This window comes from Canis lupus, chromosome 27 (genome assembly GCF_003254725.2).
Source record: "Canis lupus dingo isolate Sandy chromosome 27, ASM325472v2, whole genome shotgun sequence".
Taxonomy (NCBI): Eukaryota; Metazoa; Chordata; class Mammalia; order Carnivora; family Canidae; genus Canis; species Canis lupus.
The window spans coordinates 32801848-32828187 of record NC_064269.1 but is presented as its reverse complement, the minus strand read 5'-3'; the positions used below and the strand labels follow the sequence as shown (position 1 = coordinate 32828187).

Genomic DNA, 26340 nt, shown 5'->3' with positions numbered 1-26340 from the left:
AAATGAGCAGTAGTATTCCATCCACTAAACCACCTTATCTAATCCACAGTGGATTTTTTAAACAATAGCCCCAGTCCCTCTCCCCTCAGTTAAGATACTGGTGACTTGTACCTCCCATTTTATATAATCCTAGCTGTATATAATTGCCTATTGTGAGATTCTTTTTTTCAGTTTGACATATGAGATTTAATCTCTATAGAAGATTTAATCTTTCTATAGACTCTACAGCTGCACCCCCACCCCAAACCCACTTAACCCAATGCTTTTCCTCATACCAAGTGTGCCTACTGATATGCTCCAACTCCACCATCCACCTAACTCAGCAGCTGCTATTAGTATCTATGTGAAAAAGTAATTAAATCATTTCTGTAATTATTCTCTCATGCTTATAAATAATTAAGGGTTGTACATTCTCCCAGAAGCCACAAAAGACCTGGAACAGTGAATGACAGAGGAAATGGAACAAGAAATATGCCTTAGGAAGAAAGTGAAATTCAGTGAGGGGTGATGATGGAGGAAGCAAGAAACAGAAGATGAGGAATGGGCCAAGAGACGGGAAAACCAAAAGAGAAGCACAAAACAGGGACAAGAGAAGAATGGGGGGAGGGAGGGTTCTAGAGACATTGGTAAAAATGAAAGAACAAAAAAGAAGAAAAATGGTGTACCAGAATAGAATTAGTAACAAAAGAGGAAGAGGAAGAACTACAGGCAGAGGGAGGCTGAAAGAGGACAGTTCTTTTTTATCACTGTTTCACAGCTAAGGAAAGTGAGGCAGTTAAGTAACCAGGCTACTACGGTCACAGACCTAATGTGGAAGTAAGCCGGGGGATCCCCAGGTGGCTCAGCAGTGTAGCGCCTGCTGTCAGCCCAGGGCATGATCCTGGAGTCCAGGGATCGAGTCCCACATCAGGCTCCCTGCATGGATGGAGCCTGCTTCTCCCTCTACCTGTGTCTCTGCCTCCCTCTCTCTCTCTCTCTCTCTCTCTCTATCTCTATCTCTATCTCTCTCTCTCTCTCATGAATAAATAAATAAAACCTTTAAAAAAAAAAAAAAAAAGGAAGTGAGCCTGAATCCAAGTCCTGGTCTGTCTGGGCCTGAATCCTATAGGTAATCTGTGTAAGATATTTGTAGGCCTTTAAAAATATAAAATGTGAGGGGATCCTTGGGTGGCTCAGTGGTTTAACGCCTGCCTTCAGCCCAGGGCATGATCCTGGAGTCCCGGGATGGAGTCCCACATCGGGCTCCCTGCATGGAGCCTGCTTATCTCTCTGCTTGTGTCTCTGCCTCTCTCTGCTTGTGTCTCTGCCTCATTGAATCTACAATGACCTCAAAATAAACACTTTAATTAAAAATATATAAAGTTATAACTGATGTCCATTATCAATAAATGAGCACTGACCCAACCATAGCCCCTTAGCCGCATGCCAACAGTGACCAAGAGCGTGAAAATTAAGGTGGCTGGAGGCACTCTCTGCCATGAGGGAAAGAGCTTGCAGGGTTCTACAGAGACAGGACACACATCTTCGCTTGGCCTCATTACACGCCAGGTTCTGAGCAACAGAACCAACTTGCCACAGACTGTAAAAGTAACATTTGTCAGCTCCAAAAGTCAAGAATAGACCACCTGGGAACTTCTAAGTATGCCAGGTCCTAAGGTAGGCCATTGAGGGACCTCGACGCTGACAGGATGAAGCATGAAGATGGCTGCGTGTACCACATAAAGTCTAAGTCATGTGCAACAGGACACAGGGGAGAGGACGAAGGGAGAGAAGGACAGAGAAACACGAACCAGAAATGAGATGATAGGAATAGGAAGCAGAGAGAGGAGGAAAAGGAGGACAGGGAGAAGGAGAAATCAAAGAACCTAAGAGAGGGAGAAACAAAGAAGGACCCAGGGTTAGAAGGTGAGTCTCAGAGGGCAGTAAAAGGCATCAAAGAATTCTTAGTGCAAAGTAAGATTTGAGCCCTTTCTATATAGTGTGCAAAATTAAAACGATCTAGGGGTGGTGCTTGGGTGGCTCAGCAGGCTAAGCATCTGCCTTCGGCTGCGGTCTTGATCCTGGGATCCTGGGACCAAGCCCCATGTTGGGCTCCCTCCTCAGTGGGGAGTCTGCTTCTCCCTATCCCTCTGCCCTCCCATCTGCTCCTGAGCATGTGCGCACATGTTCGTTCTCTCTCTCTCTCTCTCTCTCTCAAATAAATAAATTAAAATCTCTTTTAAAAAATATAAAATGATCTAGAAATCCCCAGAGTTCATTGATTAATCTGGGCTTTCTACTTCTACTTGATGCTATTCTACTTCCCAGAATGAGCTCTAGGAGGCCTTTGGCTTTAACAGTCCAATGCTTTCCAAGGCGCCAAGCAGGTTCTATGCTGCCCATTGCTCAGCCACGGATACCCTACACCCTTCTCAAGGGGCCACCCTTCAGGATTTCCGTTTGCAGGAGGTCTCCCAGCACAGCCTAGCTTCTGGGGAGATGAGGATGCCTGTGAATAGCATGATTTGTGGGAGTCAAGAAAGTACCTTAGGAACGCACCTTCTGTTTTAAACATATATATAACTTATGGTCCAACATGGTATCTGAAATTCCACTCATACAAATTTCTTCCTCTCAGTTAAAACATAAAATGTTCATGGAGGGGGTCACACAATTGGTTGCTCTTAACTGTTCAGATGCTGTCAAGGACTTGATTGTTTAGACTGTCTCCCTGTTTGAAATGAGACAGGGAGCCGTAAGGAGGAAATACTGGGGGAGCTACATGGAGTATAGACTCAGGACCAAATTCTACAGTGCTTCTTGAAAAGCCCTACCAGTGCACAATGCAAGGATCTGGGGGCAGGTGGAGGGAGTCCTTTAAGCAGCCAGGAGGCAGAAAAAGGACAATGGGCAACTAACTGAGGTAGCAGCTGTCAAGGGGAGAAGGGAGCACAGGGAAGGGGAATTTTTACATGATTAAAAATACATACATGCTTTTTCAATTCCATACCTTTTCCCAGGGCTCACTGTTGATATCAGGATGACAGAGGCAGCCATGGTTGCTAGCTGGAAGTCCCCAAAACACAGAAATGACCCCTATTCAAGCTCTACTGCCACTTTCTATCAGACAAGAAACCAGCTCCAGATATGTGCAACTCACAGAAGCATCAGAGGTTCCTACTTTAATGACTGGGGAGCCTCACAAAAGGGAGCACAAGGAATATACCAAAGAAGAGGAAGTCCCCTTCTACCAGAGCATAGAGAGAGTTAAACCTGGGTCCAAATCCCCCTCTGTTTAACATGAATTAGTCTCCAAGGAGAACTAAAATGACACCAGTAACTACTCAAGGTCAGTTTCTTATCATTAACCAATTACACTTCCCCTTGGGCAGAAACAGCAGTGCCCAAAGGAAGAACTTCCAGAACCCAAAGGCCACGCTGCTTTCCTTGGTAAAACTCCCCACCAATTTAGTCTCAGAGAACAGTAGTAATCAGAGGCTAGGGCATTCACAACAAAAGTATTCCTATCTCTTGGGGTGCCTGGGTGGCTCAGTTGGTTGGTAGTCCAACTCTTGGTTTTGGCTGGGGTCAGGATCTCAGGGCCATGAGACTGAGCTTGTGTCCTGCTCCATCCTCAGCACAGAGTCTGCTTGGCCCTCCTCTTCCCCTGTCCCCCCATCCCACAACACATTCAAGCTCTTGTTCTCTCTTTCGCTTTCAAATAAATAAATAAATTTTTTTTTTAAGGAAGTATTCCTATCTCTTAGCTTCTCATACAGATGAACTAGCTGTCTGTGGGAAAATGGTATGGCAGGCAGGTATTATGAGAACTGGGACTCTGGGCACCATCCTTGCTCTCTACCCTGCAGAACTCTATCTTGGGTCCTGCTGCTCAGCCTGAGAAAAGTTTCCATGGACAACCTGTGTGTGGCCAGAGCTGCTACTATTGCTGCTGTTGACAAATTCAGCTGAAGTTCCCTACTCTTCTCCTGCCTGGTTCTAGGAAATGGGCACTCACACTTCCTGTCCAAACTCCTCTGCTCTGACCTTGGGATACAAGTCTTCCTTCCAACTTTCAGTATCAACTTTGGCTTCCTGAACTATCCATCCAGAATGGGAGACCCTCTGTGATGTCTATTCAGAGGGGCTGTTAGGAAGGGCTCTGGCAGAGATCCCAGGCAAGCAGCCAGCAGGGGCCAAGGGGAAGAAAATTATTCACAGGATCACAGATGTTAGAGATGAAAAGAACTTGCAAAAACACATCTCACTCATCCATCCCACCTTGCAATGTAGGCCCTTTTCCAAGAGCATATGGCCTGTTCCCATCTGATTTCAAAGGATCTATCATTTCCAACAAATACGTACTGAGTACGCTGTGTGTGCTCTGTGTTGTCCCATCATAAGAGGAGGAGACAAACGGGCTCTCCCCCTTTGGAATGGGCTGCCATACTGAGAGATAAATCTGCCTCTCACACATGTTGCCTGAGCCCACCTAGAGATCTGTCCCTCCACCCTGACACCCAGATATCTTTCATATACCTATCAATTTTGCACATAAATAGGCCTTTGATCATTGGGGAATTCAAAAGGAAAGTACATACTGAAGGCCCAGCAAGAAGAGAGGTCCAGGAAGAAGGGGCCAATGAGGGGTCAGCTGAAGCAGACTTTGGGTACCACTTCTAAGAGCTGTTAAGGATTTTGGTCCAAGGTAACAGTACTTACAGCTTATTCTCTAAGACTATCCAGAAAGTAGGAAGATTTAGTTTGCTCTGAGACCTACAGCCATCCAGGACAGTGAAACAGAGATACTATTATTTCTTTGTCAATTTCTCATCTGCTGAGATGAGTCTTAAACTGACATCTGATTTCACTTTCTCCTGACAGCAAGCTAGAAAAAATCCACCCTTGCAATCCCAGAAACCGCAGCAAAGAGTCTGATTTGACCCCAAAGTCAAATCCTGGGGCATCCACTTGGCAGTATCCTGGGCTTCGGTGTCTAGGCCCACCCTTAAGAGTTCAGAGTTTGCAAAAAACCAGGGATCCCAAAAAAAAAAAAAAAAAAAAAAAAAAAAAAAAAAAAAAAAAAAAAAAAAAAAAACCAGGGATCCCACGCAGCTCAGTCCCAGGTCCCATCAGACTGGGACTTATCTAGTGGTGTTGCTCAGCCCTACATCCTTTTCAACTGTTCTTTCCCTTTCTACTTCTTGTCTTGTCCTATGCTCCTCTTGCCTTCAGAACTGTCCTCTTGTTCTGAATGTTTGGGTCCTAATCGAGACAGACTGGGCAAGGAAAGGTTCACCTTTGCCTAAGCTCAAGTCGACCACTGTCTGGACAGTTGGGATATTCCCTTCCCGGGTTAAGCTAGATGTCCCAAGAAGACTAAGTAAATGAAAGTGTTCAAGAGGAAGTGCAACACATGCTGATGTCCATGGGCTTTACTGTCACTCGGGCAAGGGATCTTGGTTCCACATGCCACAGCCAGTGTGTCACCACCGGCCATTTATCTTCCTTCCTACCCTCAGTTTCTTCAATCTATAAGTGGGGGGGAACAATCTTGCTGCCAAAATCCTAGGGCCCCTTAAAGGCTTAAATCTGCTAAATGTGGATAAAGCAGTATTTCATATAAGGTGCAGCAGTAACATGTAGTAGGTACACTTGGTTTAAAAAGGAGGGAACAGGAAGAAACTGACTTCTTCTGAAACCCCAGATCTAGGCCAATGAAAATCCAGGACTCCCAACATACCCCAAAGAGCATGTTAAGTAAGCCTAGACCAAGATACCTCACAACCTGCATTCCAATTGAAAGTCAGAGACAAAGGGTCCTTGAACTTGATATCTGACAGTTGATTTTCCCCATTCCCAATTCCATGGCCTCTCCTTATCATTTCCACTTTGCTCCCTCTCTCCATTCTGTTCTCCTTTGCTCTTCTCCTCTTCTCCATTAGCTTCTTCTCATCTTTCTCCAACTCCTCTCTTCCTGCTTTTTAATCATTAGTAAGCAGCCACAGAAAAGCTCAACAGGTAGATACTGATTATCACAAAACTTCATCATCTAAACAATATGCCACGTTCTACTCACCAATGGTCTGCAAACCTGGCTGTATCTCAGGGTCCCTTAAGGAAATTTATGAAAACAGCAAGTAGTGGGGAATGACTCCAAAAGAATATGTGGGTAGGGAACCAGAAAATTCATATTAAAATAATAATAATAATAATAATAAAATAAAATCCTCTTTTAATTCTCAGATCCAGTCAATGTAAGAACCACTTCTACACATTGTACACTTGGGCTAATGAAACTCTGTCAAGCTCCTTTCCTCCAACTTTCTGGATGTTTTTTAACTCCTTCGTTGGGAAGGATAGGTGGGAACCATCCCCTCAGCTTCTTAAGTCTTGTAGCTTTATTTTTTGAGAATTTACAACATTTGCTTCTATATAAGTGGTAGAACACTACAGTGGTAAGTGGATAAAGGCCAAGGGGCTGGAGGGAGCTGGAAGAACCGCACAGACAGTGGATCTGTGAAGGCAGAAGAAGTGAGAGTAGAGACGGAAGGCAGTGGACATATGGGCAGGGAGAAGGAGGAGGAGGAGGGGTAGGTGGCAGCAGCATGCAGGAACTCCAGTGGAGTCTGTTGTCCTAGCAACATGATGATGCTCAAAGGTTGAAGACAGCCGCTCCTTACAACTTTGGACGACAGGTTGTCAAGGTAACAGAATACATCCAAGACATATGGTGGCAGGCCAGGAAGACTTGGCGGGGGTGGGGGAAGGGCGGGGGGGCGGGGGTGGTTGGTGCCAGAAGTCCTCAGGTCAAGGCAGGCTGCATTGACTGGCTTGGCCATCACACTCCCTCCCATTCTCAATGCCCACACCTCTCACCCCAACATCTTACCCCAGTTGCACCATTCCCAATTCTACCCTTCTCAGTGCCATCACCTCCATTTGGAAAAAATGAGAAATTGTATCAGACTGCAATTATGTAGACCCAAGTCCAGGAACTGGCCATAGGACATTGATACATGAGAACTCCAACAACTCAAAATAATAGGCAGCTATTTATTCAGAGGAAAGCCAATCATAGTGCTTCTGACTATCTACTGTACTTTGCTAATTTTTTGGCAGGTCTGTAAACAAACTTCAAAAAAAAAATAGAAAGCTGCATAATCCATGGATATATTGAAAGAAAATCATTCCTGAATCAAGAGGAATTTGTATTTCAATGCTACTAGAAAAGACACTACCAGCCATTTATTCAAACCATGTGTGTACCTGGCAAAGTAATGGGTGCTTTAAGGGTTATTTCATCATCTCATAATAGCTCTTTGAAGTTGATGAATATTAACTCTCTTATAGCAGTGAAAAAATAAAACCAAAAACCAGATCACAGAAGTCACACAATATAGCAAAAGGTCACTGAGCTTCTGAAAGGTGGAGACATGACTTAAAATGGCTTCAAGGTATATATTCGATCCACTATACTATCTCCATCTGAAAAGATGCTAAGTCAAATTACATCATTCCCTTCTTATACCTTCTGGAATGAATTGAAAAATACTCAACTCCACTCTGAGGCTCTCAGGCCCTACATGATCTGGCCCCACAGCACCTTTCAGCCTCATTTTCTACCATTGTCCCTACTGCCCACCACTCTCCAATTCTACTGATCATCTGGACACTTATCAAAAAACAACAACAGCAAAAACATGCCCCCTTCAAGAACTTCACACCTGCTCTTCTCTCTGCCAAAATGCTGCTTAACATCTTCATGCATCTGGATCCTTCTCATCACATCTCAAGTGCTACCTCCTCTGAGACCTACTCTGAGAACCCTAAAATTACCCTGCATAAATACCCCTTCCTGCTATTTTCATAAAAACAGTTCCCTCTACCTAAAATAATATTGTTTATTTATTGTCAGTCAATGCTCCATGAGGAAGTGTCTTTCTTACGGGCTGTATCTCCAGGACCTTGGACAGTATCTACATCCAGTAGATACCTAATAAATATTTTTTAAATGAATGAATAAGCAAATGAGAAAGAATATTGTTTGATAAAAGAAGTTTCAAAATCTCTTGGATTTGGAAACTTAATTGCACTGATTAAATTTAGCTGGTGATATTTTACCGATTAGTATGTCATGAGAATCATATGTGTTTATCCTCTGGAATTTAAAAAAATACTTATTTCTTTCTGCTTCCTCCTTTGAAAGTAGACTAATAAAGTCAAGATTATCACTGGCACCCAACTGCTTTGCATAAAAATTTTGTTCTGCTACCTCAGAATGCACTCCTAACTGGAGGCGGCCCTTTTTGCCATGTCTGAGTACCAGAAATAAAGTGGACATGAGTGTTAAAACTCTAGATGTGAGTGCCGAGTTGTTGACTGCTGGTATCTGGCTGATGTGAGGAAGAGAGGGGGGATGGGCATAACAGCCTAGAGAGAGACAGAAATGTATTTTCCAGCAACCAGAGATTGATTCTCTCATCCATTTTCATTTCAGTTTAAAATACTTTTCTCTTAATTGCAACTGACATCTGCTGCACTGAAATAATTAATTCATCCATACATTTAATAAATATGTATTGAAGGCTTGCTATGTGCCAAGCTATATGTTAGGTTCTGGGGATAAAAAAATGAAAAAGCCATAGTTCCTGCCCTTATGAAACTTGTAGTCTAGCAGGGCAGGCAGCTAATAAAAAAACAATTATGATTAATTACAGCTGTGATAAGGACGATGAAAATTACAGGATAAAAGAGAATAAAAAGACAAGAAGCAGGAGTTCAACCTGAGGGTGGAAAAAAAATCTAAAAGCATGAGGATTTTGGATTGGGCAGCCTTAGGTGTTTACATTTCCCTCTTCACTCATTCATTTACTCAATGCAGACTTAACTGAGAACCTCTCATCAATCCACATTCATTGTCCTAGTGTTTGCCAGGTCTTTTCTAAACACTTCTAATAATCTTACTTAATAACCTTAAGAAATGGGATCTATTTCTATCACCATTTTAGAGAGAGAAATCTAAAGCCCAGAGAAGTTAAGTACTTTGCCAAAGAATCACACAGTAAATAGCTAATCCAGGAAACAATCTAGGCAGTGAAATCCTAGAGATCCTTCTTGTAATTATGGTTAGGTTTCCTAAAGTTCCTAGGGCTGCCACCAAAAATTACTACACATTTGGTGGCTTAAAACATCGAAAATTTATTTCCTCACAGTTCTGAAGCCTGAAATCAAGGGTGTTCTCAGGGTCATGTTCCCTCTTAAGGCTCTAAGGAAAAACTGCCCTTCGCTTTTTCCAGTTTCTGGTGACTTCTTTGGCTTATGGCTAACTAACTCTAGCTGCCGCCCCTCTTTCAAAGCCCTCTCCTTTGTGTCTATGACTTCTCCTCTTCTTTATCTTATAAGGACATTTGTCACTGGATTTAGAGCTACCTGGTTAAATCCAAAATGAGCTCATTGTGAGGTCCTTAACTTAATGACAACAACAATGACCCTTTTTCCAAATCAGGTCACATTCACAGGTTACAGGAGTTAGGACATGGACATATCTTTTTGGGGGACCACCACTCAACCCATTACACTGTGTATATAGAGCACACAGTTTACTAATTGTTAATTGTTTAATAAAAGTTAGCTATTGCAACGCATCAGACACAATAACATTCGCCAGGAATACAAAAATTAGTAAAGTATAGCCCTGGTCTACAATGAGCTCATTGTATAGCAAGTGAGATGGACAGGTAAATAAGACAGGCTATGATAGCACAAATAGCACACAAGTGGAGTGCAAAAAAAAAAAAAAAAAAAAAGTAAATCTTGCAAAGATGAGACTCAGAAGAAGGTTCACAGAAGTGCTACAACTTCTCTTAAAAAGTGAGTAGGTGTTTCTAGATGGACAAGGGAGAGGATATTCTAAGGCAAGGAGGTAGCACAAACAAAGGCACAGAGATGCAAAGCCGCCAGGACCAGTCAGGGAGCTATAAATAATTCAGTGTGGCTTAACATTACTGTTCAAGGGCTGGGAGGTGAAGAGAAAATCCTGGAGAGGTAGCCTGCGACCAGATCAAAGAGGATGTCTTATTCCAAGCTGTTGGAAACCAGTGCAGGGTTTTAAGCAAAAGTGTATAACAACCAGATTTGAGTTTCTAAAGAATCACACAGGTAAGCTACCATGTGGCTATGCAGATGAGAGAGAGAGAGAGAGAGGGAGAGATCGGAGTGCCAGCATTGAGGTCATCACAGTGCCTGGAGGGAAGAGGACCATCATGAAGCCTCCTTATTGTTTGCACAACCATCCCGAGGGGGAAAAGAGTATCCTGGCTTAATTTTCCAAATTGGGTCACCACCCTTCTTAGAACTCTCTCTTGGTTTCTATAATGCCTCTCTTTCCTTGTCTTGTTCTTATCTCCCATAATTATCCTAGCCCCTTTATAACCTCCACCCACTCTGGCTATCCCAGTCATGTATCTAAAGTGGCTCTGTCCTCATTCCACTTATTCATTCTGAGCCATCTCATCCATCCTCCTGGTTTCTACTACCCTCTGCTTGCTAATGAGGTTTGTATTTGTATTTCCAGCCCAAATCACTCCCTTTCCTTCCAAGTCCAAATCCAACTGCTTACTAAACATTTCCACTTATATGACCTACCCATGTTCTAAATTCTAGTCATTCACCTTCCCACTGTCACCAAATGTATGACAAACCTAATTACTCTTGTCATCGTAATTTTTGGAATGACACTAAAAGGGTCAACAGTGTTCAATGCTGCAGAAGGTCAAGAATGACAAAAAGACCGTTGGATTTGGCGTTTTGCGGAAAGTGAGAGACAAGGAAGTGAAAACAGCAATCTAACTTCTTTTTAAGGAGCTGAAATGTCAAAAGAAAGAGGGAGGGGGAACTAAGGTCAGGAAAAGCTTTTATGTTTGTTTATTAATATGAGAGTGGTCTGAATTGTTCGAGCTTATGAGATTAGGGATATGAAGACTTCTCCTGATCTAATACCCACACCCTGCTTTTTCCTTCTTTGAGTATGGGCATGATGCCTAGAGCTAGGGCAGCATCATTGTAACCATGATAAAAATACCAGTGGACTCCCAGAGGTCAGCCCTGACATCACTACATCACTGAATCACCACCCCCCCCCCCCGCAGTCCTTGGCTCCAGGTGCCTTGATCTGAGACACCAATAAGCACATATCTGTTTAAGCTGCTATGAGCAAATCACTAGCTAAAGGTCTTGGGCAAGATAGTTAACCTCTCCAATCTACAATTTCCTTATCTGTGAAAAAGGACGAAACATACGCCTCATAAATGTAATGAGAGAATTAAATAAAATAACATTTTTAAGCTCACATAAGGTGACTAGCTCAGAGCTTGACAAAAGTCAATGACCAATCAATGTTAGTTCTTTTCTCATTGCAACCTCTTAACAAACGTATGATAATTTGGGTGTTCTTTGTCACTGTAAAAGAGAATTGCAGCAATAATTTTTTTGTCCTCAGAAAAATGGAATCAAACTAGCTTTTAAAATGATTCTCATGCACGCTGGACCCTTAAACCAAAGGATCAAAATATAATTTTGAATAAAATATGGATCTAATGTCTAAAACTAAGGCAAAAAGAACCACAGAAGTCTCAGAAAGGAGAATAAAAATATAGTCTTCATGTAGAAATCATAATCCTATAATCCCATAATCATAAGGGGTTTTTCAGGAGTATCAGTATGATCAATTAAAAGCTGGCTGGTGATAATAAATTAACTGTCTTCCTTTATATATAACATAGCACTACTTTCTATCTAGTACCTTTAATATGTCCCTCATCTAACAATTCACTTTTTCTTATATAGCAACACTTCCAAATCTATGCATGACCCTAGATTCAAACATTATTTTATTCTGTTAGGCTTTCCTTTTTCGTGTTCTTGACTTATCTTCATTGCTTATATCCTGTATCAGTTTATTGAAATCACTGTATGGCTCTGCTTTGAAAATCTTGATAAGCCTGATCACATCACAATCAGCAACTGCATCACTGCAGAGGCAGAACCCACTGAGCCGCTGCTTCTCCACCAGGCCTAAAATGAAGGGTATTAACATCCCAAGGCTTTCTCTTTCAGTTAACAGGAAAACATTAAGATCCCATTTTCTTCAAATGATTAGGTGTGGTCTGGTATATGAAAATACAGGAAAACATATACTGAGGACCTACTGTTTATCAAGCATTGGCTATACTGCTTCAGAAAGCTCACAACCCACTGGGAACTAGGTGGTATTGTGTCCCCATTTCGCGAATGGAAATTTTGAGGCCCAGAGAGCTTAAAAGGCACAACGAAGGTCACATAACTGGCGAATGCATAGGAGCTCAAGCCTCACAGCTCCAAAGCCTGCATTCTCTCCACGTAGTACTACTGCCTTCCTGCAGACACGCCATCATTTCCCGGAGGATGGATGAGAAACACAGGATGGCTCATGTGTTACTTTCTAGCACCAGGTACTTTAATGTCTATAGATGCCTAAAGCAATTTCTGGGGTCTGTTTCTCCAAGCATTAAAACTGCACCTGGGACACCTGGGTGGCTCAGCAATTGAACGTCTGCCTTTGGCTCAGGGCGTGATCCTGGAGTCTCAGGATCGAGTCCCACACCAGGCTCCCTGAATGGAGCCTGCTTCTCCCTCTGCCTGTGTCTCTACCTCTCTCTCTCTCTCTCTGTCTCTCATGAATAAATAAATAAAATCTTAAAAAACAACAACAACAACAACACACCTGGACTTCAACTAGCCAGTCTCTCAAAAGCAAATCTCAGCTCCAATTTTAAAGCTGGCCAACAAGAAACCCATTCCACAGACACAGGTGGAAAGTCCTGGAATCCACACAGACATGAGGGCTGAACCACTGCAAAGTCTATAGTGTCTTAGAGAGACTACCCCCTCATCTTTCCCCAAAGTATAATTCAAGGAAGGAGAGAAGGTGGGAGAGGAATAACCGACCTCCAGGCAGGGAATACTATCTCAGCTTTCTGCTGACTCCTCAGTGTGTGGAAGGGAGTTTCAAAATCAGCCAAAAAAGTTTTAAAGTCAAACATACTTGGATTTGGAACCCAGTCCCACTATTTTTCTAGCTGTGTCACTTTGGCCATGGTACATGCTCTCATTTAGTTTCCACATCAACTAAAAACAAATGCTACTACTATTTATCTCACAGGATCGCAGAAGAATTAAAATGCTCATTAACATTGTGCCTGGCACAAAGTTAGTGTGCTCTATTAGCTTTTTTCCCCCCTCTTAACTTCTCCACGATGTCTTCACTCTCCACAACCAAACTGTAACACCATGGTTTGCCCTTGAAGGATTTAGTCCCCAGGAACACCATATGACAGACCACTGCAAGCCAGGTAAAAAACTAAAAGACACCAAAATTAAGGAAGAAGCACAGGGTAAAATATGAGTAGCATAGCCATCTTGGTTTCAAGATTATGCTGGATATGGAAACTCACATGAGCAACCAGAAGGCAATAGTCTATTTACAGTGACACACATTACTGCTGGCTCAACCATGCTCTCCAACACACTGCCATCAGATGTGTGTTGGGGAAGGCACAGCCAGTAGGGGGAGAGAGTAAGAAAGGTAGAGCCAATGAAGACTAGGAGCCATTTTCCTAGCCCCAGTTGGATTCAAAATGTAAGGCTCTGTACAAAAAATCAGAGTGCTATTCAAAGTACCAAACAATTGAGAAAGAAAAAAATCATAACAACAGACTCCAGAGTGAGAATATTTTCACATGGCCTTTAATCAGGAACAAGATATGGAGTATGGCACATGTTTTAGCTACTGTACTTCACTCTGATCAACCCATCTACTTCCAGACCCTGACTTTCTACTTGGCATCCCTCTTCTCTTCCATTCTTGCAGCATTCAAGATCAGATCATGTGTCCTCTTGCCTGATCCTACCGTTAACTTTCAGTTTCTGTCTTCCTTCCTACCTCCTGCCCAAACCATTTCCACTGGTCCTAATGCTGATGTCAGTATGTCTGTCATTCCCTGTCACACTGCTCTTTATTCTTTCACCTAAAGCAACTGTTTGTACAGCACTTTTCCATAGTTTTTCACACCTGTTTTATTTCGTTTTATCTTCAAAGTGTTGCAAGGTGGGTAGGGCAAAAAACAAAATCGAAATCTTATAAACTCTAAAATGAGTATCATGTAGTTATATGATTTGTTTGTTCAAATTTCCAAAGCTCATGAGAATGGAGACTAAAACCCAGGACTTATAATTCTTACTGAGGCAGAACTGTTATCAATAGGAAGCATGAGCTTCAAAATAGGTACTTCGGGGATTTGAATCCCATTCCCACTGCTCACAAACTGTGGTCTCTTGGATCAGTTATTTAACCTTTCTGAGCTAAAGTCTGAAAACCCAAGAAAGATTTCAGCATATCAGCAGAGAAACCTCCTAAAAAGAAATGGGAAGTACATCTAGCTTTAGTTCATTATTTAGATTAAGATGAGCATCCTAAATCCAGGATCTCAGGGAGAAAAAAGCAATTATACCAAGGCAAAATAAAGTAGACTCTTTATACTCAGGTGGGGAACTGCCAAAAACCACCTCATGCATTTTTAAATGGTCTCTGTTACTATTCTAAACAGTCTTGTGTTATAAACACCTAGCTGTACTTTCCTTGTTAGAGCTCTTCCATAGCTGAACATGCCTTTTTTTTGGCTATGGCATGGCTATACCACCAATGAGCTTTGGCTTCATGGTGGGGAAGGACCAAGGTTCCTACCTCACACATCAGAGCCCCCAGATTTTCACCTGAATGCTCTTCTTGGTTGGTCTCCAGTTCAGAAGTGTCTCTACAATTGGCCATGGCTCTATTCAACTCCCATTCTTTTCCTGTATCATGAAACCTTTCTTTCTTCAAATTGTCCCATATAATCATCAGCTTAACCTACAGAATGCTGTGCTGGACACTAAGTGAAGCACTTGCTATTCATTATCTCATGGAATCTTCAACAGCCCTATATAAATTATATGTTAAGGAGATCAATATTTAGAGTAAGTGGTTGGTGAGTAGTCCAGATTCCCACATCCAGAGGTGCCTCCTAATAGCTCTACTCTTCTACCTCCCACACTTTTTTCCACCATGGTATAAGGTACATTTCTTCATTGGAAGAGTAGAACACTCACTCATGTCTGTACTCATGAATTAGCATATGCCAAAAGAGTGAGCACAAGCTATTTGACCAGATGCTAAACTTGTGTCTCTCACCCCATCGGTCAAAAACCTCTATAACTGGGGCACCTGGGTGACTCAGTCAGTTAAGCATCTGCCTTCAGTTAAGCATCTGCCTTCGGTTCAGGTCATAATCCCAGGGTGCTGAGATTGAGCCCCACCTTGGGCTCCCTGCTTAGCGGGGAGCCTACTTCTTCCTCTCCTTCTGTGACTCCCCCTAGTTCGTGCTCTCTCTCTCACTCTGCTGTCTGTCTCCCTCTCAAATAAATAAATAAAATATTTTTAAAAATCTTTTTAACCATGTTTTCTTGCATTACAACCTCCTTCAATCTGGGACTTTATTCCTGTAATACAACCTTCCGCAAGAACACTTGGTTAGCGGGCTTCATTTGAAGCAAACTAGCAACATTAACAAAACTGAAGTAAAATGAAATGCCAATTACCTATCTCCTAGAAGGAGGAAACAAAATGGAAGGCTTATTTATCACCCTTTGGAGGGTGTCAATTCCTCAAAGACTAGGCCTTAAACGTGGCAAATCTGTATTTCTTAGATTTTCTACATCAGTTCCGTTTTCAAGTGTTGTGTCCTATGGCCGCATAGTTGATTCATAGTTGTCAAACTCTGTGTCCTCATTCTGTGTTTGTAAAATATGTTCATGGTACTTAAAAATAAACTTCTATTTAAAAAAAATAAAACTGGCCTTAGAGTTTGAGATGTTTTATTTTTGAAACTTGCCCCAAAAGCTTGTTTCTCCAAGATCTGGGGGACTCTTTATTTGCCTTCATGAAAATCCCTTAAGCCTGTGAATGTTCCTTTGCACAACTCCCAGGAATCTTGGTGCGGCTGCTCACTCAGCCCCAGTGGTCCCTGCCATTCTCTTCTGCAGCTTCCAGCTCTATCAGGTGTCTGACCCTCAGGAATGAGCCTTCTGCACTCCAGGTTCTGTGGTGTCAGGACCTCTTTTTTTCTACCTTTTCCTCTTTCTACCTAATCTTTTGGAAATAGTTTCAGGTCAAAAGTCAGTTAGATATTTTTTTAGGCTATTTTAGGAAATTGCCTAAAAACCATTGCTTGCCTCCTTCTCTCTCTCTCTCTCTCTTATGGAGAGAGAAAAAGAGAAGATGGAATATTTGGGTGTGGTTGCCATGGTGGGGAGGTGTTAGGGGAGAGAGGCCAGAGAAGGGTCTCATTACCATCACCTCACTGCTTTCAACCCTCCCTTTTACCCCTAGAGGTAGGAAACAGCAGGCCCACTCTGGACTCAGGCTACACCTAAGTGCTATGCCATTTCAGCTCTTCATTGTTTCTCTCCTCTAGCCCCAGGATTTCCATTATGAATCAAGTGATGGATTACTTTCATTCAGGTAACAATCTAACACAGTGCTATGTAATGGAGGAGAAAGTAAAGAATCAGAAGGTATGTGAGACCTTGACTAGCCTTGCCATTTTCTTGAGAGGCAAGACAGCATGTGGCCTTTGGAGCCAATGACCAATGTTGAAGTCCTGGCTGCCACTTACTAGCTACACATCATTTTGGCTATGGTTTTTTAGTCTCTCTGAGCCTCAGTTTCCCCATCTGTCAAATGGAAATTAAAAAAATATCACTCAGCTCACTGAGTTGTTAAGAGTATGAAATAAAACAACACATGCAAGGTGCTATGTGCTGGAGCACATGGTAAATGCTAGCGTGCCGGGAACAAATCAATGAACAAAAGAGCCCAGTCTCTCAACATGGTCTGCATTCTACCTCATACTATATGATTATTATGCATTTGTAAGAAACACAAGAGAGAAACAAATAACCAGTGCAGCCAATAATCTTTTCTACTGGGGCAGGAGGGTGGGCATGCTGAAATGACAGAAATTGCAAGTAGTTTGCATAACCAAAAAAAAATATTTTCACCTGTCGTGTTCTCAAGATAGTATGCACTTATTTATGATTCAAAAATTTGGCTCATCCATCTTGGCCTTCTTACAGTGCAATATCATGCCCTCAAAATACCACTGCTAAAATATAACACCATCAGCTAAGGACAATGATGTTAAAAAAATATATATCTGAAGCAAAAGCACACTGGGTTTCTCACAGTTGGTTTATATTTTCCATTCTGCTTCAGTTTATCCCACCTCTCTCAGCATGGGCTTCTAGTGCAAAAATTTGTTTTCTAACTTCTTTACCTGTGCCCATGTGAATGGAACAAGATGTTTCTCATATGCAACTGAGGTCCCTCCATTTAGGACTTCAATTTAACCTTTCCTAGACTGAATAAAGGAAACTCCAAAACAGAAGCTAGTCAGCTACACCTGCTGCCGACAGATGGCGGTAATGATCACACACGGTTATTTCAGCCTGCTAAATCCTGCGCTGTAGTGGTTCTCAACTGGCCAAAGAGCACATAGGAGGTGTCAGTGCTAGCTTTTGAGGTGTTTACAAACATCATTAACCCCGGAGCATGTCCTTTAAGTACAAAACTAAAGACAGTTTTGACGGTGATGATAAAAAGTGTAAGATGACAATGCAGAGATGGAGACCATTTTAAAAACCCAAAGTGATGAAAGCAATAAATCCTGCACCTGTGGTGAACTGAGTCATTCTAAGATATAACAGCAAAGGGAAATACATATGTGAGAAGTGCTGTACCTAAGCAATGAGCAATAATCAATAAAATAAGGAAAAATATCTGAATAAGTAAAAACTGTAAAAACAAAACATAACCACAAACAAAACACCTTCTACAATTAGAGAATAAGCATCACTGTCAGATGATAATTAGCTTGTCGTAGATCAGTTTCTAACGTTAATGTAGAAGAGTCTACAATTTATTTGAGGCCATACACCTGTGGTGCTCAACCTTAACCACATACTAGAACCATATGGGAAGCTTTCAAGAAGCCAGACGTCCAGGCTATACCACAGGCCAACAATCAGAATCTCTGGGGGTGGGACCCAGGCATCAGTAGTGTTGAAAGCTGCTCAGGGGATTCAATGTTCAACCAAGGTTAAGAACCACTGCCTTCAAATCTAAGTATGGAGAAAATGCAGCTGCTACTGGTTCTGTAGATTAAAATCAATTCCAATGTGTAGATCTAGGTGTGATGCGCATAGACACCTTAGCAAAAAGTGCTTCCCTGTGACATTCATATCTTCAAGGAGACAAATAATCTGCCTCAAGGGATTTTTCTTTTTATAGTCTTGAAGCTGTCATGGGGGCGGGGGGAGTAGAATATGTGTTTCCAAAAAAGAATAGAGCATGCCTTATTTTAAAGGTTTGAAGAAGCTATTCACACACATATTTGAAGAAAATGTATCACAGAACTATAAGCTTCAACATCTTAGACACTTCAGTAAATCCATTTACAAACAAATGGACACATAAACCTGTTCAAACCTACAGAAGCTCTGAATACCTATACCTTTTCCTCACTTTCATCTCCAAAGGCAGAGACTGATTCCTAATCTATCTACTCATTTAGTACATTCTGGTTACTTTCCATCTTTCGTAATCAAGTTTTGCATTAAAATACATGGATCATTTAGTTCTCTATACAAACCCCCCAGGTTCTCCTCCCTGGAGCCCTCCTTTACCTTATCTGCCATTATCATAGAGGAGCCTCCGTGGATGCCCAGGATGGGGGTGAGAGTCTGGGCTGAAATGAAGTCAAGGATCTGGGCAATGGCCTCCTGATCTGTGTCGTCAGCAAACACCACGCCCTGGATCTTCCGGTCAGACATGAGATCACAGATGCGGGTGATGATGCTCTTTGGGTCAGTCTCATTCATGGCTACCAGCTCCACACGGGGAACCACAGAGAGATGGTGGAAATCATCTTTCTCGTGGGCATCCTTGATGGCCACCTCGTCTGAAGTGCCCACGAGGATGACAGCAATGCCAATGCTGGGGGGGCTCTTCTGAGAACGAGCTCTGCTGCCTGACACAGCCAGGACAGCCAACACCAACCAGAACTTGGGAGAACAGCACTCTGCTCTGGGCTTCATCTTCAACTCGTTGACTCCCTGAAAACACAAAGAGAGAGTGGTTAAATTACAACTCTACTACATGATTTGTCTTTGAAGGGGCTGGATACTGCAAGTCAAGAGCCTTATCTCCTTTCACTGATCATCAAACCTAACTTCTGTCTTCTAGCCTTGATCTCTGTGTTTGCTCAGCAGAATGGGAGAAAGAAAGAAAAAAAAAAGTCTTTCAAAAGCATCAGGATTCCTTAAGACAATAAGAGCTATTACTATAGCCATCAGCAGCAAACAAACAGAGGCAACAGAGAGAAAGAGGATGTAAGTGCTCTAGGCAGTCATGCCAAGGGCACAAATGCAGGAGTCTCCAAGAGGAAGTCTTGCTGTTGCTGTGTGATCCCTGGCACTTCTGCCACAACCCATCCTTGAATTGCTCTTGGGGCAAGAGAATGGCAGAGACCAGGCAAATGAGCAGCAAAATGGACTCAGCAGAGGCTAGCAACAAAACATGGTCTGGATAAGCTGGCTACAAGGAGCTGCAGAAGCATAAGCCCCTTTACTTTACATTCACCCCAAAGAGGACAAAAGCCTTAAAATTCTTCAGCAACTCACTTAGTAATTGACTTATACTACTTAAAAAAAAATACGTGGACAGTACTTAAAAAAAACCCAACAATTAATCTTGACAATAACCCAGCAGGGGAAAAAATAAGAAAGATATGATTCCCATTTTATAGATGTTAATGCCAAGGCTCAAAGAAGCTAAGAAGTCCAATACCATGAACAAATTAAGTGAAACAGTCATGAATCCAGATCTTCTGGCTTTTTTTTTTAAAGATTCTGTTTATTTATTCATGAGAGAGAGAGAGAGAGGCAGAGACACAGGCAGAGGCAGAAGCAGGCTCCATGCAGGGAGCCCGATACGGGACTCATCCCGGGACTCCAGGATCACGCACTAGGCTGAAGGTAGGCACTAAACCACTAAGCCACCCAGGGATCCCAGATCATCTGGCTTTCAGGCCAATTTGCATTCCATTGCATTACACGCCACACTGCCTCTCATATTATTACAAAGAATGGTTTTTGTTGTCGTTGTTTTAAGTAGGCTCCACACCCAGTATGAAACCCCATGTAGGGCTCGAACTCAAGACTATGAGATCAAGACCCGAGCCAAGAACAGACTGAGCCACTCAGGCACTCCTCAAGGACTGGTTTTATTGTGATCTGTCATACATCAAAGCATGGTTATTTTTGACAAATACTATTGAGATCTGTAGTAATTTTAGAGCCACATTAGAAAAATTTTCCATGGCATCCTAAAGCAGTGACTTTCTTGAGATGACAGATTCCATGTCTATACATAATTCACCACCTTCTACCTACAACACACTCCTGCCTTTTGCTTCCCCATTTGCCCCTAAATGTTATATCATGCATCAGACTGAGGACACAGGTCCCTATAGAGCTTGGTCATTTCTCTTTACATTTCTCGTCATTCTCCAAGGGCTCTTCTTATTTAAATAGAACTGATCCCGCTTATGTTGTTTTAACTTGTTGTAAATAATCATTTATGGCACATCTGATACTCTGTGTGTGTGCTGTGTTAGACATTTCCTTATATGCGATCTCTTCCATCCTCATAGAAATGCTACAAATGGTCATCTTTATCCCCATTTCTCAAATGGAGAAACTGAAGCTCAAAACAGTAATGCAATTTTCCCAAGGTCAGTAGTATTATAATGCCAGCGTCTCAATACATGAACATAGTGTTTTTATTCTCCAAGGAAATATTCTACAAACTGCATCCAAAATCAGAAGCAGGGATTCTCATTCTTCTACAAAGATCAAAGATGAAAGAGCTGCTTAATATCTCCTTCTTGCTTGAAAAAAAAAAGGTAAGATATTAGAGGTCTAAAAACTTTGGAGAGTTTGAGAGTTCAACTAACAAAAAGAAAACACTGAGGATATTGAAAAGATAAGGAAGCATCCACAGTCTGAGCAGACTGCAAAGGGCATTAAGGATTTGAGAGTAAGATGCTGGGGACATTTTGTGGCTGAAGAAGCACAAAATCCAATTCCGTGCTTGGCAGAAAACATTTTGGAATTCTCGCTGTTATAGTCATCCTTCCACACTGCCAAGAAGGAGACCTGTATTGATCATCTTGTCTGTCACTTATGAATAAGATGAGTAGCTCAGTGGTTCACACCTGAGCATGCTTCACTCCCGACAGTTTTCTGGTTTCCATGTCTTTTTGGAAACAGGGTATGGCTATGTGAGCCCTAGAAGCCCGGGCTGATGAACTGTATCCAACCTAGCAAGAGACCCAGGGCCTGCATTCCTCCTACTACAGCTTAAAGCAAAGCAGTGCTGTATGGAGGTGAGCAGCACTGAATATTCAGAGGAAGACAGATAGGTTTTGCACCTCAAAGAGCTGTTAACAAAGTAATAATAATAATAATAATAATAATAATAATAATAATAATCTGTTCGATTTCTAACACTGGTTCTCAAGGAGAACCAAAAGATTTCGAACTTGGCAAAGCCAGCAGCTAACCTCACTCCAATGAGATTCTGATCCTACAGTTACAAGTCACTAAATCAGATTCCTTCACATTGAAAAGTGGTCCACTCTGCCATGAGAGTTTATTAACGTTAATGCACTCTACACTCACTCTCCCACTTTGATGTTTTATTTGCTCTTTTGAAAATCTCTCTTGTGTTCCTCTATTTCTTCTCACACAATATATTATACTTTGTTATGCAACGGCTAGTTGTGACACCCAAAGAATAGAATCTGGTTTTACCAAGCTTTCTCTTTTATACTCAGGACAGACCAGAACACTTTACAAAGCAATACATTAAGGGAGATACCAGAAACCCAGGGACTGTGAGACAAACAGAGAAGCTCCTTTGAATACAAACTCAATTTCACACATTAGAAGGGGGTCAGTTGAGAGAAAGCATGCTGTCCAAGGTAAGCAAATTGCTTTTGCTCCCTTTTGCAGACAGACCCTAACAGGGTCTGTTAGGCTCAGTAAGCATTTATGGAGCCCCTACTACCTGGCAAACATTGTTTTTGGTGTGGGGGATGCAAGAGTCACAGGCTCTGTCTAAGAGAAAATACACAGAGAGGAGACCTCTTCTCATTTCTATTCGTGTGCTTGGAGTCTAGCAAGACTTCACAGGGAAGGATTCAATAAATGATAACCACTGAGTTTCACTGTTATAAAATTGTCAATATTTGACTATTTTTACCTATAATAGTAATTTATTTTACATATTAAATATTAATAGTAACATTTTACCCGTAACCTAGCATATGCTACACACTATTATTGCCAGGTAATTTTCATGTATTATTAAATCACATATAAACATTATGCATCATAAGTTTTCCCTATATTACAAATAAGGAAACTGATCTTCTGAGAGGTTAAGTATATGACAAAGCTCGCATAGCTAATAAGGGGTGGCTTTAAAGCTTGCATACCTCCAAACTTTCTTTCCTCTTGATATTTCTTTTCTGCTGCCTATTCAATAATTAGAATATAGGAATTAATGAATGAACAAGATCACCAAACAAAACCAAACTGCATTCTAATACCAGGTCCACATTAACTAAGCACCTAAAGATGGGTGAGTCGTCTAATCATCGTCACCATTTCCTTGGCAGGGAAATCAGGATATATGCCTAACCTAAATACCTGAAAGAGTTCTTCTAAGGATCAAATGACAGTATGTATATGGAAGTGCTTTGAGGAATATAAAGTACTCTATAGATGCAAAGGATGTTACCTTTAAGCTTCTATAGAAGTTGTTCCAGGAGACTAGCTATTTGTGAAAGCAAAAAGTCAGCATGTGGGAGGTGAGGAAAGAGAAAGGCAGACCAAGGCTGAGAAGAATATTAAGAGGAACTTCACAGGAGGGCAAGAGATATTAGCTCCCTGACCAATATAACTCCCTGAACAAGATGCTACATAATGGCCTCAGGGTAGCAGCAAGCTCGGCTTGCTTACTTGGCTGCACTTGGCTTACCAGTCAAGTGCAGCAGAATTCAAGAGTCATTCAGGCCAAGGTCAGTAATGGCAATCAAGGGAGCTCAGCACCCCCAGATCGTGCTACAAATTCAGGCACAAGCAGAACCAACAGCAAAGGGGCAGGATTGGAGACTTGACTGCCCACTTCTTGACCTTCTGCCTCCTTGAAGCATAAGCTGAGTGGTTTCCCTGATATCTGGCAAGCAGAAGACCACAGCAGCCTAGGTTCATGCCTCCAGCTGCTTACAGGGTAACTACAGCAGGAACCAGTCCCCACTCTGCCCACAGTGACTCCAAGGGAAGACACATCCAAGTGAGAATCTGGTCTAATCTTGTCCTCAGAGAAAACTGAGTCCTGAGGCAACACCAATAAGAATGATAAAATGTGATTTAATAGATGATTAACTCAAATTTTCCAAGCACCATCCTATAATGCAGTCAGGACACTGTTTGGAGTGAACCTCCCAAGAAGACTGGTTAGTATATGACAGGTAGAGAGAGACATGAAGATGAAAAGTGCCAGAATTATGCATCAAGTCCAGTTTCCCAAACTACCAAGAAAAACAGAAAGTCAGGATACATAGGCTTTAAAATTCATAACAAAAAAAAATAATAATAAAAATAAAATAAAATAAAATAAAATTCATAACATTAGGGAGTGTGGGGAAACTAGGAGTCTCGTTGAGTGTAAGTCAAGTGAAGTATAAATAAATGAGTATAACCTTCTTGGAGGTGAGAATATCTATCAAAATTTTAATATCAAGATAAAACAAAGTCCAAATGTGAAAACATTACAAGTCACAAAGAGAGATGTCACACACTGATACCAAGAAGTTACAATGATCAAAAACATATGTGAATCTTAACATTTAGGCTTAACATGTATGAAGTATTAACTAAAACACTTGGAGAGAAAGAGATAAATCCAACAGATAATATAAACAATGACCTAAATGATTAAAAAAAAAAAAAAAAAAAGCCTGAGGGGCACCTGGGTAGCTCAGTCAGTTAAATATCTGACTCTTGATTTTGGCTCAGGTCATGATCTCAGGTCATGAGATCAAACCCAGTGTCAGGTTCAGCGCTGGGCATGGAGTCTGCTTAAGATTCTCTCTCCTTGTGCCTCTCCCACCTTTCCCTCTCCCTCTCTCTCTCTTTCTTTAAAAAAAAAAAAAAAAAAAAAAAGCTGAATAATAAGCTTGTACTAGTTCAGAGAACCAGATATACAAGTACAATAAAAAATATGCTTCTTTTTCAGTATATGGAAAATATTGAATTTATAAAATGCCTCAATAAATTCCAAAAAATCAGTATGAAACAATTGCCATTTTTCTATAATGTGACTAAATCACAAATAAACTTTTAAAGGTAGCTAAAAAAAAATCGCATATCCAAAAAAAAATTAAAAACATACTACTAAGTAACTCTAAAGTGAAGGAAGAATTTACAAGAAACTAAAAAATTCTTTGAACAGAATTAACAATGGAAACATTAAATACCAAAATTTCTAGAGCAAAACTAAAACAGTTTACAGAGAAGCCTATACCTTCAAGTACATTTATAAGAAAACAGAAAACGAAAAATAATTAACAGTTACCTGAGTCAACCGCAGGGAGAAATTAAATAATAAATGTAAATGCATAAATTAATGAAACACAAGGTAAATAAAAGAAAAAACAAAACCAAAAGCTGATTCTTTTTAAAAGACTACCAAAAAGGGATGCCTGGGTAGCTCAGTGTTTGAGCATCTGCCTTTGGCTCAGGGTGTGATCCCAGAGTCCCGGTATAGAGTCCTGCATTGGGCTCCCTGAAGGGAGCTTGCCTCTCCCTCTGCCTATGTCTCTGTCTCTCTCTGTGTCTCTCATGAATAAATAAATAAAAAGTCTTTAAAAAATAAAAAAATAAAAGATTATCAGAGTACTGATAAGACTGATTACGGAGAATACAGAGAAAATGTAAATTAACTTGACAATGTAAAAGGGAAAATAACAACATAGGTGATGGAAATTTTAAAATAATATAGGTATATTATGAAAATTGTTTTTAAACTTAACATATAAATATCTAATATAAAAAGCAAAACAAGGTTCAAGAAAAGGTAGAAATTTTGAATATAATAATAACTAGCAAAGAAAATAAAATGGTTATTGAATTCTCCTAGTTCTAAGTCACCAAAACCAGTCTACCACCTGGGTGCCCCACCTTCACCAAAATAAGAGTAAAATAGGCACACATGCTTTTATAGATGAGGCCTATCAAACTTTTTATGATTTTATTTGTTTGTTTATTTGTTTGTTTATTTATGTATTTATTTATTTATTTAAGAGAGAGAGTGAGAGTGAACAAGCAGGCAGAGGAGCACAGGGAGAGGGAGAGAGACAATCCTAAGCAGACTGCACTGAGTGTGGAGCCTTACATAGGGCTTGACCTCAGGACCCTGAGATCATGATCTGAGCCAAAATAAAAAATCAGCGGCTTAGTTGACTGAGCCCCCAGGCACCCTGAGGCCTACCAAACTTTTAAGAAAGAAGTAGTGAGTCTTGTTCATGAAAGTTGAACAAAATAGAAAAACGAGGGAAGTTTAGTTCTAAATTCAGATAAAGTACAAGAAAAGATTATCCTATGATAGTCCCTTTCACTTATGAACATAAAGGCAACATAAAAATCCTAACAAAATATTAGCTAAACAAAAAAACAGTATATTAAAAAAATAATAATCACAATCAAGTATGGTTTACACCAGGAATATAAGGATGGCTTAACTCTAGAATGTAAATCAAAATAATTTACCACCTTAATGGACATTAAATGGGAGACATTTATAGGAATAGCTCAAAAAATTATGATGGAAACACACTTGATTAAGGAAAACATCCATTTATGATGTAAATGTTAGTGTATATTTTTTAAAAATTCTTTGATAATAGGAAATGAAGATCACTCTTTACCTGGTACAAGAATATACTAAAGACTCTTGGTCATATTCCTTTTACAATTGAGAAAATGGCAATGTTAGTGCCATCAGTGCCATTGGAGATTTTGGTAACAAAAGAAGTCGAGAAAACAAATCTGAGTCTTTTTTTTAAGATTTATTTATTTCAGGGAGAAAAAAAGAGAGGG

General features: G+C 41.0%; 1 protein-coding gene across 8 annotated transcripts in view; it reads right to left on the bottom strand.

Moving 5' to 3' along the window:
• The window catches only part of GRIN2B (glutamate ionotropic receptor NMDA type subunit 2B), a 505856-nt gene that overhangs the window by 282570 nt on the left and 196946 nt on the right, over positions 1-26340 (bottom strand). For all 8 annotated transcript variants that reach the window (XM_049102486.1, XM_049102484.1, XM_049102490.1 and 5 more), the window contains one exon: positions 18799-19227. In XM_049102486.1, the coding sequence (XP_048958443.1) occupies positions 18799-19209 (411 nt within the window). In that variant the 5' untranslated portion in view covers positions 19210-19227. The remainder of the gene's footprint in view (positions 1-18798; positions 19228-26340) is intronic.